Below are 15,314 nucleotides of genomic sequence, written 5' to 3'. Positions count from 1 at the left end.
TCCTCCAAGGCAAATAAACTTACCACATCAGACATACTTTGAAATGAAGAATGAGACACCATCCAAACACTTAAGGCTCTATTTAGAATAAGGCAGAGGAAGGGACTGGCCCCATAGAGAGGCTGTATTTCCTCTCCCTGACAATCTTGGCACAGCACTAGGTACAGGCTTCTACCTTCTTTTTGTGCTGGGCACAAACACCAAAGACAGCACTATTTTTCAGTGGATTGCAAGAATGAATTTGCACAGAGAACATACTTGAAATAAAAAATACTCCACGGAACTTCCAGTTCACCAGCTAATGCAAAAATAAACCAAGAGATAAATTTAAGAACTTCCACATAGCAGTATCTTTTTGAAATGATTTTCTTTTTAGTCCTAGATATAGGACCAATTACATCAGTATGAAGAAAAGGAAGGGTTGCTCTAAAAAAATAATTTTCAGCTTTCAATGTATGCAGTATCTCCCAAATCAGAAAAGATAACACAGCTATCTCCTCTCAGCAGCAGACATACTACAATGTATTTTCTGGCTACAGTGCAATAGAATGAACAAAGGCATTAACGTGGCCAGCATGAGAGAAATTCCTATATAATTCTCCAGAAAGCAGAATGAAAACATGAAGTAACAGCACTCTGCCAAAGAGAAAAGTTACTTAAGCACTTCCAGCAAGTTGACCACTAATTCCTTTACAGCTTGGCAGGAAATATAAGAAAAAGGTAACAGAATTGTATTCCAGACTTCACAGAATGCTACATGGAGACATAAGAATACACATAGAAGAAGAGAATTCAAATGTGTGAATGGGTCCCCAGAAACCTGTTTTCTCAATAGTGCTTCAGCCCAATACTAAGCGCCCAATTGTAATTTCTTCAGTTCCTTTACCACAATACTTCTGCTATGTCTAGCTAAGGACTGAGCAGTTATTTAAACTAGAATATTAAATATTGCACCAGTCGTTTGTGGCCCATGAGCTCTACAAGTTGGGCTGTTGTGTGGTACGTTAAAGGTATTCAGTCATCTGGTAGTAAAGGCACATATTAGTAAACAGGACTTAAACCCAAACCTTTCCTGTATGCAATGATGTTCATCATCCATAAAGTCTAGATAGATGGTGACTGTGAGTCATGAAAGGCCAAAATAGGCCAAATTAGGCCTAAACATGTCTTGACTTACCAGGCATGTTTTCTGCTCTCTCTCCTTCTGCTGATGGAAGAAGCAACTGCAGGAAAGGAATAAAAAAGGCCTAACACCATTGAGTCTTCTTCTCTCCTTCCAAACTTAACAAAAGAGTACCCTTGCATGTTTATACACTTGTTTGTGTTCTGGCCTGAAAAGGGTAAAAGTAAGCCCTGAATTTACCTAATATGGTTAAGTTTGGGCAACTGCCATTCTCATTGGCTTACCTGCAGCCAAAGGAGCCACACTGGTGAAAAGAGATGAGCAGGTAAGCACAGTGTCCTGTGCCTCAATGTACTATGCCTTACAGTGCTTCTATCATTGCTTATGCCTCAATTGCTCTCTGCCATTGCATCCTGCCACGCTCTGCAACATTCTGCATGCTACATATCAAGCACCGATGCTTTGGGTTTGTCTACCTAGAAACTGCCTTGTCTCAGTTTGCCAGAGAACAGGTTTTAAGTGCCTTCATGCAATAGGCTCGCTTGCCTGCACTGCCTGCACACCCGTAAGTCTTCTGCCAAGACTGGGAGCCATGGAAGTGACACAGATCATCGAAGAAACAGCAGCATCAGGTCAGAGACCATTTGCCTCTCTCCCAGCATCCTGTTAATGCCTGAGAAGATCAATGACTATCAAGACACAACAGAACTCCCTGAAAGTGTTGGGTACTGTCTGGCAACTGTAGTTAGCCCTGGCAATCTGGAGATGTAATTTCTGTGAGTAAATACCCAAAGCCTCTTTGCAATACTCTGTAAAACTCTAATTCCAAGTGCCTCCAGCCTTAAACAGAAAGGAGTTTCTTGAGTCCCTCTAGTGGGCAAGCACAAGTATGATCTACCGCAAGAACCTCTCTCCTAATGGTTCTAATGGTTTAATGTTTGTTGTATCATTGCTAGTTATTTCTTAAGCATCCTAGGTTCTGTTCTCATCTGTGTCATGTTTTCATGGCCGCTGCAAATAACCTATTATTAAAATTGTGTCCAGTAGCAAGACTCCTGAATATGAAAATTAATAAACAATATTGATTTTTGAAAATCCCATCTCACACCACACTACCTACTGCTACGCCCTATGTCAATCACACCTATAACAACAGCACTTCATAAAAGGGACAAGTATAGAGTAGGACACGTGGCTTGCTTGCACCTTTCAAAAGTAGCACTGTTGCTGAAGTAGACTTTTCCAAACCAAATATGTCAAAATATGCATTTTTGATAAATTGATACTGACAAAACCCTTTGAGACTGTTCCTGGTCAATATCTCCAGCATGCACTTAAAAAAAGAACAAATCTGGGTAGGAACTGGTTTACCTGATCTAAATCATGCCAAATTTCTTGGAGTGGGGCCAAGTTTTTTATTCTCTACAATAGGTGGAGAGAAATAAGCCCTACAAAGACATGTTCAGAAGGATCTGACTTGTCTTTCTCTGGCAAATATCCAAAAGCAGCCACTCTTTTCTACTGGCTGTAAGGAAACCAAGTGCTTTGGCTGCAAAATTGCTTCATTAAGCACAAGCTACGTGCAGAATTATGTGGATTAAACTCTCACTTCGGACGTTTCGTTCTTTTAATCTGCAGAACAGAGTGTAAAAACAGCCTTGCTAAGAACCACGTTCTTGCATGACTGGGTAATATAAATTGATACAGCAAGGAAAAAATGTTACATTTAAATGTCACTAAGCATGAACAATTCATGGCTGCATTAAGGTGTGAGTTGTTCAACCCAGGGAATGATTCACTATGAAGAGAACTCAAGGCCTTGGCTGAGCCTACATCTCTACTGTCAGAAGATTCGAGAAAGACACTCCCACTATTTTTCACCAAATTCCTACTCTTTTGTCCCTGGACTCTTGAATGTCCAAGAATGCTCACTCACTACACAAGCATTCTCATTGCATAACAATTCACCACTTTGAGGTAACAAGCATATCAAGTGCCACAAAATTTCATAGTTATACCTAATGCTTCTTTAATGGACAGAAGGAATGTTGATATTGAGGGAACACACTGACTTTTTAAGTCTTTGTGACAATCTAAAGGACTTGCCAACTAATACAACTTCAGCAGATAAACAGTAGTAATAAACAGAACATTTGTGTGCTAGGCTACTTATGTATATGTACAGATCTGGTGCAGTATTATATGTTATCACCTCAGCTCTACTTAGGCTGCCCAATTTTATTGCAAGGTACACATAACAAGTTTTTTACATAAATTCTGAGGACCTACATTTGCAGATTTTACCAGAACATCTATGATTGTCCATGAGTTTTCACCTAGAAATATGAAATTAGTGGATCTAAGTGGGAAATTCAAGAAAGTAACTATGTTACACGTGTCAAACACACTATGTATATGTTGTCATGGTCTCCCTGACATGAAATTACACACACACACAAAAAAAAAAAAAAAAAAAAAGGCAGAATACATCAACAGAACAATGAGGTATTGAATTGATTTACCTTCAAATACTAGAAGGTGTAAATTTTCTGCTCATTTCCAGGCTTCCAAGAACCATCTTAACACTAAATACGTTAATCTATCTGAAATAAACGCATTTTTATACTGTTCTTCACAGGCCCGTGTGGTTAATAAACATTATGTATACTACATTCATTGGGTTTTTAATTTTAATTACCCTGGCTTTCAGAAAAAGGAAATGTTCTCATTGAATGTCACTTAGTTTAAAAATTATACAAGTGAGTAATGGATAAGTAGTGTTGTTAAGCTCTGCTAATTTTCTTTTTGTTTGGTTCATCTAAGAGAAGTAGAGATATAAAATCCATGATCAAAAAGAGTATTTGGGACTGGTTATTCAGATGTACCTGCCAGAGGTGCATATCAAGATGGGTAACACCTATCTTGCAACAGAAGCATCTCTCCTTTGTACAATCACCTGTATAAGTTAGCCAGCCTGAAGTGTCTGTTAAACTGCAAGAACTAAAATAAAGATGATTTCAATACTACTGTGAACGAGTTAATTTTTGGTTCTGCTTTTCATCCTCAAACACTTTAATCTACAACCTTCCTCGCTAACTGTACACAAGAAGCAAAAGCTGAGAACTGTAGTGATAGCTGTGGCAACAAGCCTTGCATTGACAGTAACATACTTTACTATTTGCAGACTAAATAATTGTTTTTCTACATTGGGATTATTCATCTCTCACATCTCCAGAATGCTACTTTAAAACTGGGCTGTAAACCAAAATAAATCTGTTCTTGTATCATTAAGCTTAGTAAGTATTTTTATATCCAATTTTTCCTGGGTAATTCTCCTGTATAGGCCCAAACCACTACAAACCCAATAATTTATACTTTTCCCCCCTTTATGCTTTTGTGTGTCAGACCATCATCCTTTTTAATTATGTGTAGATATGGACTCTGAAGACATCTACTTAAAGCCAAGCCAGTGGGAAACTACAATTTATCAACTCCCCAACTACAATAAAGGTCTGCAGGAATTTTAATTCCCCAGCAAGTTAATACTCATTTATCTTACTTTGCTTATTTTACAACTAGAGGGATCTTTCCCTGCTGTTGAGAGCATCATCTTTAATGATATCAATACTATCTAACAATCTATGTGATGCTCACTCTTCCATAGATCTGAGTTTTAATCGCTTTCACATGTCTCTGACCTTACTATTTTTGGGAACAGAAATACAGCAAGAAAGGACAAACTGAGGTGATCGGGTAAATGAGTTTCCCAAATCATTAACACCATGAAGAGCCAGGATTCGGTGCGTTACTTCAGCTTCATAGGATATAATTACATGTTTTGATTAGCAGATATATTTTCCCAGCCTCAGGTGTCAACAAGGGTTCAAGTGTATAACATGTATAAATGGGTGCTAATTTTACTAGTCATGAAAATGTGTTTTGCTAATTACATTTATATCCTCTAAGCCAATTTTCATTCGATATTGCTTCTCTGTAGTACATCTTCCTGTTTATTTCCTTACAATGACATTTGAGCTCTTCCAAACGACACACTGATTCTGAAATTCAGCAGGGATGACAAGTGACTTCCCCACTGAACATCTGCCACGGTCATGACAAACTAACAGGATTTACAGAAGTCTATATAATTTTGTGGTCATTTCTGGATGTCTGAGAATTGTGTATCATTTAGGCTGTTATCACCTGAGACTAAAATCTTATGGCAGCAGTGATTCTCTTCTTTAACCCAGATGATTCTCGCTAGGTATGTAAGAATTTCCTATTGTTGACATCCGAAAATAAGGGAGGAACTCTGTTTCAAGAGAGAAAAGCCATTTTTCTTGTTCTGTGGTTTCCTGACAAAGTTTCAGATGTGGACTGACAATGGAAAGAATCTCATTTCAGACAACTACCCATAGAAGGGCTTGTGTTGCAAGGGATCTCTAAAGATCACCTGCTTCCACACCCTAATCAAAACTATTATGAAAAACATTGAAAGCTTTGAATTGGAACATGGGATGAAACCATTAGCCACAAGTTCTGGAAACTGGAATGCCTAAGTAAGACTGCAAAACAAGAGAACGACTCAAAAGGTTTCTGACAGTGATTGCCCATATGTCATCATCTCTTGGGAGTATTTTTTCCAGCAGCAATCTGGTGCATGAATGGCATATAGACTAAACTCTGCTCTCTTGCCCACACCATCACTGTTAGTTCACTATTATTACGTAGGAAATGAAGTAGTATGCATTGAATCCACTGCTGCTTCTGCTGGTTTTGTGCCTCAGTATACTGAAAAATCCATCACAATGCAGAGCTGCTAAAGGCACAGAGAGAAGACAAGGAAAAGTAAGTGCCATTATAACCAAAATCTTACCCTAGGCATTTTTGCTGCATGTGGCAATTTCCTAAAAAGAGAAGTTATGCAACAACTTTTTAGCATGACATTAACATACTCAAATTAGTGCTAAATTCTCTTACCTACCTCACATAATTAAGTGGTTAATATGAAGGCAGCATTCAGCCAATTTTAGCAAAAAGCTAAAGAAATCAACAGTGGAGTCCTTCAGCTTTACAGTGTTGCCTCATGCAGTGCTGCTGGGGTGGCAGAGGCAAAACTTTGGACTTTCGAAAAAGTAACAACAGGGCAAGAACAGAAACTTCTGTAGTACAGCTTAAGGAGCTGCATGAATGCAGGTGATAAAATATTGGTTTAATCTACTCACTCTGCTCTTGCCACTGATACTTGGAGATCCTTACTAATTATTATAAACATGACTAACTTCAAAAAATAATTAAGGGGAAATTCACATGAGAATTACTAACAGATTCAAACTGTGTTAAGTTATTGCAGAAGAGTACTAGCATAGGGACTGGATTTTATAAGCTTGCACATGGACTGAAATACTTATAATTGCTAACAACTGACAAACCACAATAAAAGCTTAATGGAAAAACTTTCTCAGTGAACTGATTTGAAAGAAAAGCCTAGTCAGGCTACCACAAATGAGCACAAGTGATTTACTTTTCCCTCGCAAATATTTTATTCCTTATGGAACAAAGGCTGCATATCCTTTTGATAGGACCTGATGACAATTTATACTCACTCAGTATATAACAAGCCTACTTGTTTAAAGCCTAACTGGCACTAAACAAGTACTGACTGGCACTCAACAAGTACTGCTGATAATATTTTTAAAGAACACAGTGGCAACAGCCTTACAAGAAAAAAAAAGGGTAAAGAAAGCTTAAAACTCTCAACTGATACTAGATCCAGCACGAAAGACAACTGACCCAGGCAACACCTCACTGCAGCTGCATACAAAGCTCATTATAAAAATGTAAGCTTTTAAAATCCAGTGAGTAGACTTCTGTAAAATATGGCCTTAAAACTAGTACTGGCATGACAGACCAAGTGTGGGGTTATTTTCACTTAGGCTCCTTTGCACAAGCTATATTACAGAATCATACAACTGTAGTTGTTGGAGGGGACTTCTGGAGACTCAACCCCCCTGTCAAAGCAGGATCACATAGAAGGCAGACCACACAGGTTTTGAAAGTTTTTAGAGGAGATGGAGACTCCACAACCTTCCTGGGTAGCTTGTTCCAGTGCTCTGTCACTCTCAGAAACAAAAATTTTTTTCATGATGTTGATGGCTTTACTAAAGGTTTTAAGCATAAGCAGCTTCATTTCAGAGAATGAGAATGCTCATAAAGACAAGTGCATGTTTTAGTGCTTTAATTACAAGAGAATTAAATGTCCATGTCCTGCACTTGGCTAAAACATATGTCATGTACTATTACGATTTTCAGGCTTATATTTCCTTCCATTAAAGTTATCCTTACTGTAAAAGAGAGTTTTTCAAGAGTATAAACAAACACACTGTGGATAGCACAGTATTCTACAAATGTACAGAATGGTTAAGAAATATTTTTTCCAGGGTTTTAATTGTATATACATCAAATGAAGTCAGCTGCCAGAACAATTGATACATTCGTGCTGTGCATTATGAACTCTAATTACTGGCACCTCTTTTCAACCTTGACAAGTTATAGATTCGTTTGTACTGGATTTCTTTTGGTTTTCTGTACTGTTTCTCTTAATATCAGTTTAGGATTATACATTGTACTTTCATTCCTAATAAATTGAGAAGGAAAGCACAACACGAGTCAGAAACTGCTAAGGGAGGAAAAAACCCAACCTTAAATATAAGCAGCAAAGTTATGCTAAAACTAGATGAATTATTAACCACTAATTTAGCTTTTATCTTCAAAAAGGAAATTAATAATAATTAAAACAAAATAAAAAATGTGCACAACGTTTTTGTAAAATGAATTGCTGAGTTAAAGAGTATTTTAGTATCACAGACATATTTACATCAAGAATAACAAGAGCTGAGCTTACAGCTTTCAATGAAATACTTGATAAAAAGAAATCTCTAACCAATTAGCAATCATCTCAGAACGCTCAGATAGGATGAAATGTCCCAAAGGAACAGAAAGCAATATCTGCCTTAGAAAGTGAGGGGTAGGGGAGGCAAAAAAAATTTAATAGACCTCTTGGCTTAACTCTGATATCAAATGACATGGAACCAATTGCTAAACAAGAGTTATGTGAAGATAAGGATAGTCAACATAGATTTGTCAGGAGCCAATTAAGAACCAATTCAAAGTGCTTCTTTAGCTAAAAGGGATGTGATCCTTTTGGAAGGGATTTCAACATAGTGTGCCAGCTGATGTGCTTCATAGCAATTTCACCTTCGCAATTAAAAAATGCTTGGTCACAGGAACAACTAGCAAGCAGCTCCTGGAAGACACTGTAGAATGTTTCTAACCCTTAAGGACCAGAAGCTTCAGAGCTGGGTATGATATGAGACCATCATATGTATCTTTTGTAGGTTTAAATACATTGACCTTCAGAAATCGCTCACTAAATCAACACCTAAACATCTGATTCAACTCAAAGAAACGGAATAAAATCTAGGTGTGCATTTCAACCATGCATACTGCAAGCACACAACCTTTAAAAAGGCTCTAGATTATGATATGAATTTGATGACAGTTTTTACAGTAGAGATTTTCAAGTAAAAAGAAGAAAAATCGTTTCAGAAAACCATAAAGAAAAATGAGTCTTGCTAGAGAAGCCACAGAAGGAAAGCAACCCCCACACCCTCACATCTCTCAAATTTATTTTGAAGTGACAGAGAAACAGATGATGTGCCATGATTTTTTTTCTTTCAATTGTTACCAAACAGACCAGGTGAAGAAGGATGCATCCTCCCAGCAGCCACAGACAGCAAGCATTGCAGGAATCCACAAAAGGAAGCTTCCCTCCAGATCTCCAAGCACACTCAGAGAGCAGTATTAAGGATTTATTTTCTACTGTAGTGTTTGTTACAAATCTTGGGAGTCCTTGTTGTGATGGTAAAGTAATACCTTTGGCCTGGATGGGATATCCCAGAAAGCAAATGGTCAGGTGTGGAACGCAACTGATGCGCTCAGATGTTCCAGGTGCTTTACACCTTCTCCGCTTTCTCAGGGAGGGATGAAAGGACTGCCTGTAAAGCAAGCCAATTCTCAAGAGGCAAAGCAGCAACACTATGCAGTTGTTCCAAGTCCTGTCTTCACAAAGCCCAGCTTAGACTTGAAACAGTCAGTGCTGTTTACCACGGGTTGGCTCTTTCTTAAGAGACCTACAAGAAAGCTGAGGAGGGACTGTTTCCAAGGGCATGCAGCAACAAGACAAAGGGAAGCAGTCTTAAACTAGAGGAGAGCAGATTTAGATTGAACATTAGGACTAAATTCTTTACTACGAGGATGGTGGAACACTAGAACATGTTGCCCAGGGAGGTGGTGGAGGCCCTCCTATCCCTGAAGACACTCAAGGTCAGGCTTGAATGGTCTCTGAGCAGCCCAATGTAGCTGGGGATGTCCCTGCCAACTGGAGGGGTTTTGGAGTAGAGGACCTCTGTAAGTCCCTTCCCACCCAAACCATCCTATGACTCTATGATCTTCTGGACATACAGAAGTGTATCAATCTCCATTTGCAGTTTCTCTATTGGCAAGTAATGCTTTCTGATCTCAGAATACAACTCAAAAAAAGTACTGAACGATGCTTACTTTTCCCCTACAGAAACCTATTTGGAAGAGTTATTTTCAAAGAAGATCTGACACTTCCTCTGAGAGATGGGAACCCCATTTCTTTATTGGTCTGGGAAGACGGCTAGCAGCTGTACAGTACTGTTCTCCTACTGGGCTGTGCACCCAGCTGCACATAAGGAGCTTGCACAACCCCTGCTAGAAAACAGCCTCACTACTTTTTATTTGCTAAATTTGCAGACTAAAATTTTTGAGAAAAATCTAAAGATACCACTACTTGTTCAAGCTAAGCACACTTTTGATATACTTGCAGGCTATTATTAGTTCATCTAGTAATTCAGAAACCACAAGACATAAAAAGTGAATTTCTAGGTTAGCCCAGCATGCCTTTGGGTAGCATTACATAGCCTGGGAAGTGAAATAATCATCATAAAAATACGTGGCCTGCCGTGCAGATGTTACTTGAACAAAATGAACTCTGTATTTAAAAATCAGAAAAAAGAGATGAACACTGTTTGAGCATACATCCAATGACATCACTACCACAGCTTTCATAGTCCTCAAATCTCTAATGCATTTAGAAGCTAAATTAGTTTAGAAACCACTTCTACTTTCCTACCATGAAAATCCTTGCCAGCCTCTGTCATCAATTACGCTATTTTTAGGAGTTCTGTGAGGAGGAAACATTATTTACAAACACTTCTGTACTACTTAGCATGCCTAAAGGAAAAACAAAAAATCCCCCAAAAACTTCCCAGACAAAACAACCCCAAAAACCCAATCAAACACAAACTCCTTTTATCACTTACGTATCTAGTATACAGAGTAATTATCTGTGGTGCACATGCTTGAAATACCAAGACCCTCAAGCTTATTTTCTCCCTTTCAAAGAGAAAGGAAAAGTCTCAAGGAGAGAAATGCACTGAACAAAAACTACAGCATCTTGTTTTCATCTACCTTGATCTCACAGCAGTGTTACACACAACATAGAACTGTCTCTCCTGTTGTTGTGGTATTTGCATAGCAAGTGTATTGCAGTAGAACAAACATTGTCTATAATTAATTCACAGTGTTACATGTGGTTTGTTGCTTAGCTATTGATGAAAACATTTAATGTAATAAAATTCATCCTTTTCCTCTGTATTTCTGCTCCACATTCTATTGTCACTAATTACAGCACCTTCTCTCACACACACACAGAGGGAAAGCTGCCAAGCAACTCCCTTTGGAGCCAACGTCACGGCTACTTTTCAGATTACTAGGAGAGAGTATGTAAACTGCACTGCCAAGTACCCTATCCCCAGGGATTAAGTCTGTCATATCAGAATCCAGAGTCTGAGATGAGTCTATCTGAAGATAGATCTTGCCCCATTGAAACACCTCAGTCAAGTCATCCTTGCTGGTAGCTACTCACCTTACACTGTACACTGTGGCCAAAGTGAAAAGGTGAATGTTTATGTCCAAACCAGGCGCCAAGATACCTTAGTACTGAACTATTATCTCACTGACATTCGAATTAGATATTGCAATTTTCAGCAAGGGTTCAGAAAAAAACAGTTTTGATATAATGACAGACAGCTGTTTGTTAGTCCAACAAAATTCTCTGCCTCTGCAAAAACATCTGTCACCCTGCATTGTTACTGCTCACGCAGACACTTGTGCTGAACTATTTCATTCTTTACTCCTTATTTCTTACTAGTCCACCCAATGTCAAACAAAACCGAACACAAGCAATCCTCTCAGTTTCAGTTTAAATATCTGCCATTTCTTGAGATGTAAAAGGGTGAAATTAAAAAGAAACCAAACCAATCCAAAATATTTATTGGAAGTAGTCTTTGGTCACAGTTTGCTTATCCAGATGCAAATGACTCCTTCAACTCAAATGGGAATTCTTTCTTGGAATGACATTTGCTATTACAGATAAAGCAGGATCAATAGGCTCTGTTGGAGCAATCTCCACAGCAGGTATGTGCAGCAGAAAGGGCTACAGTGAGCTTTGCAAAACACCTTCACCTTTTTTTTGCCATGTTTCCCTAACTTCATATTGCACACCGGCACCTTTCCATTACGACTGCTCTTTGTCAAATGCAAGCAGCAGCTGAGAGAGCTGGCCCACAAGGAATTATTTTGAAACACTGACAAAGAGTATAGACCTGGAGGATGCTATCTAACTTCATTAAGTGCAAAGTTCTCAACTGCTGAAGGAAATGTTTGTAATTGAATTCAGTGGAAAGCTGATTTCACCCACCAGATTCCTTGCTCATTGCAGAGCCTCAGAAAGCTGTGTGACTAAGGACTATTACTGCTGTGCACCTGTAGCAGAGAGAAATATCATAGTGGGTTTGTTTAACACATAAAACACAATCAGGAAAAGAACTAGTAGAGAGTAAAGAATAGAATGGAAGAGAAAACAGTACAGAGGTAATTCTGCATCCTTAACAGAGTATTACTCTATTAAGCTTATACTCAACATCTGACTTGCTTAATGTTTTCAGAAAACAACATTTATCCACACGATAAATATAAACTAGACAGACCAAAATACAAACATAGGATCTGTGTGATGGACAAATGCATTTTATTCACATAAATAGAAGCAGTTGTTGTAATGAAACCCCCACCACAGCAGAAAAAAAAACAAAACCAGTATCTGACCAGAAAGGAGGAGGAAATAGAGTTTTTTTCATTATGCAGAAAGATAATCTGTGCACCAAAGAGTTCTCATAAATTTAATAATAGGCAGCCTATCAAAATAATATTCCAATATTAAATACAAGATCACAATTACCTCTTTTCTGCAGTTATTGCTTGAAACTTGCGTCTGAATAGTTGCAAAGGATCTCCCAATTTTTTTCAGCAGAAATTCAGGAAGGACAGATGTTAAGGATACAGCAGCTGGCAATATCTCAGCACAGCAATGTACCTCTTATCAAAAGTCCATCAGAGTCACATCAGAGGAATGATGAAAAAGCAATAATTGTGAATATTTAAGAAGTCAGTATTCAAATTAAATTTAATCTCACTTTGTCCAGAATATTCTTTTGTGATGTGAAAATAAAATAAACTTCTATCTGATTAAAAAAACCCATCCAACCAAAAATATACTGGCAAGTTAGCAGCAGTTTCAAAACACAGAGATAAATAAAATACAAAACAATCAACAAAAGTGATTATTCCAAATCCAAGTCCCTCTCCAGCTGCTCAGAGGTGTACACACAGAGAATAAATAACTGCTAGGCTGTTTTCCTTCCTTGGGGAACTGCTGTCTTTTCCATCACTGCAAACACCACTTGAGGCAATTGTCATGTCTGAAGATTTCTTTGTGCCTCTGCTACCCTTGAACAAAATAGCCTATAAAACTTGAACTAGAACAGTGTAAAATAGAACTAAATTCACTCTAGCTTCTAAATTTATTGAAAAAAATCCTTCACACACACACATTTTAAAATACCTTACTATTCTCTAAACATGTGGGTCAACCTGTACAAGAAAAAGGTGTTGCCAGCTTCCTTAACTCATCATGTTCATAAAGCATAAACTTAGACTGCTGTAAGAAATGGCAAACTAATGTAATATGACTAAGGACAAGTATGCAAATAGCTTAGGGAACATACACCTTGGTTGGAATGTCTCCTGATCTTTACCTGTTTTACCAATCCTTTATGGAGTGTTGTGAACACAGCATGAAACTATGTAAGCAAGCAGTACTTGTCATCAAAATCCAAAGAGGACTTGAGCTGTTACAGAGGCAGCTACAGTAATAAGATATCTATTTTAAAAACCAGAAGTACCTCAGCAGGGTGAAGGACTAAACCAAACAGTGAGACCTCCAAGAAAGGGACCTTCCTTTCAAGAAAGCAACAAAGTTATGCACAAACAGAAGTGTGCAAATTTTTATGATTCTGCTAGTGTTTGTTCAAAGCAGTCTATTGGAAAAAGGCCTTGTCCTCTACAAAATATTGATTTTTAGATGTGAACTCTGACACATTCAATATCTCCCTGTCTCCCTGAAATTTTAATATAAATAGAAAAGTCTGAAAAAGCAGACACGTGTATGGATTTAGAGTAAGGAAAACCAGCTAAAGCCAATTCTGCAGCTTAGACATTTGAACAAAGTAGTGTCTCACATTTCAGCACACTAGCACTGACTGTGTCTGAGACAATTCTAATGAAAGGACACATTTATCCATATAGACTGTGTCTGAATGGATGATCCTATTAGCATTTTAAAGAGTATCCAGTTCTTCAAAGAGAGAGTGATTTTCCATTGGAATGGGCTGCCCAGGGAGGTGGTGGAGGCACCGTCCCTGGAGGTCTTCAAGAAAAGACTCGATGAGGCACTTAGTGCCATGATCTAGTTGACTGGATAAGGCTGGGGGATAGGTTGGAGTGGATGATCTTCGAGGTCTCTTCCAACCTGGTTGATTCTATGATTCTATAAGACATATGCAGAACTGAGATGAAGTATGCAATCAAAAATACCCATAAAGTATGTATAAAAAAAAAGAAGTTAAAAAAAAAACCAAACAAACAGTAAGCTGAAGTACAACTTCATTAAGACAAAGGTTTTACCTGAAGATTGCTCTCCTTAACCCAGCAGGAAAGTTCTAAGTATCTCACTATTTCACACAGCATTCCTCCTCAGCAGTTCCCTGCTGCTGTCCTGCTACATCAGCGTAACTCCAAGCACAGACTATCATCCTGCTTTTTTGCTGCATCCTGAACTTACTTCAAAAGCCTTTCAGTGGTATACTGACCAGACTTCTCCCTTACTAATTCCCAGACATAACAATGGTATCATGAATAAACCTCAAGGCTTCTGGAGTGCTCCACAGAACAAATATTAAGGTAGCCATTCCTCACGCATCCTTGGAATTGTATGTGTATTGTGGAATGCAGTAAAAATACTGTTAGAGGAGTTTGGTGGTGAAGATTAGAGCTAGTTGGAGAACCCAGCTGTCACAGTTCATTATTTTCAACAGATTCCATGACAGCCTGCCAGAACTTGCCTCACAAATTGTTCCACACTGCCTTAGGAGAGAAAAACTCCAGAAAATGCCTACAGGTTGCAAACTCCACCTTAGCTTCCTATGCACCAGCTGATCCAAGAACCTGACAGACGGCTCAGGGCTCATGCTGAGTAGTCTTGAAATCACTGAGAATTTAATTTCTTACCCAAAGGAGTGTGGTTTGGGCTGAGAAATGTTATGGAAATTTCCATTTTCCAGAAAACTTAAACACAACCTGACTTTTCATTTTGTTTTGTGAGTAGAACAAGTTCAAACTGCTAACTGCAGGTTTTGATTAGCTCAGTGACCATTCCATGTCCTGTGTTCTCGGTTGTGTACAAATTCCAATTATCAGCAGCATTTAGAGACATTCTTTATCAAGGTCGGTGAACTAAGGAGGACCTAAATTTGTTAATGGAAATACAGGCAGAACTGATTACATCTACTCAGAAGGGAAAAAAAAGAACGACAGAGAATAAAGCAATGAGAATGGAAGGAACGTTTATCTCCTGAAGCCACTGTTTTCACCAATACAGAGGCACAGAAATTGACATTTTCATGCATAGCAGGATATAATGAAGTGA

At 38.3% G+C, this 15,314-nt stretch overlaps 1 protein-coding gene across 49 annotated transcripts in view; it reads right to left on the bottom strand.

Annotated features, from left to right (window-relative positions):
* Positions 1 to 15,314, bottom strand: part of TENM2 (teneurin transmembrane protein 2) — a 1,869,083-nt gene that overhangs the window by 318,838 nt on the left and 1,534,931 nt on the right. Inside the window, exon 1 of one of the 49 annotated variants that reach the window (XM_064161601.1) lies at positions 11,970 to 12,019. The exons of the other annotated variants lie outside the window; for them this stretch is intronic. Within the exon in view, the coding sequence (XP_064017671.1) occupies positions 11,970 to 11,985 (16 nt within the window). The 5' untranslated portion in view covers positions 11,986 to 12,019. Of the gene's footprint in view, positions 1 to 11,969; positions 12,020 to 15,314 lie in introns of those variants that run through there. 49 annotated transcript variants of the gene reach the window in all.

Source organism: Pogoniulus pusillus, chromosome 22 (genome assembly GCF_015220805.1).
Source record: "Pogoniulus pusillus isolate bPogPus1 chromosome 22, bPogPus1.pri, whole genome shotgun sequence".
Lineage (NCBI taxonomy): Eukaryota > Metazoa > Chordata > Aves > Piciformes > Lybiidae > Pogoniulus > Pogoniulus pusillus.
Note: the sequence above shows the minus strand (reverse complement) of the source record. Positions and strands in the feature narration are given on the sequence as shown.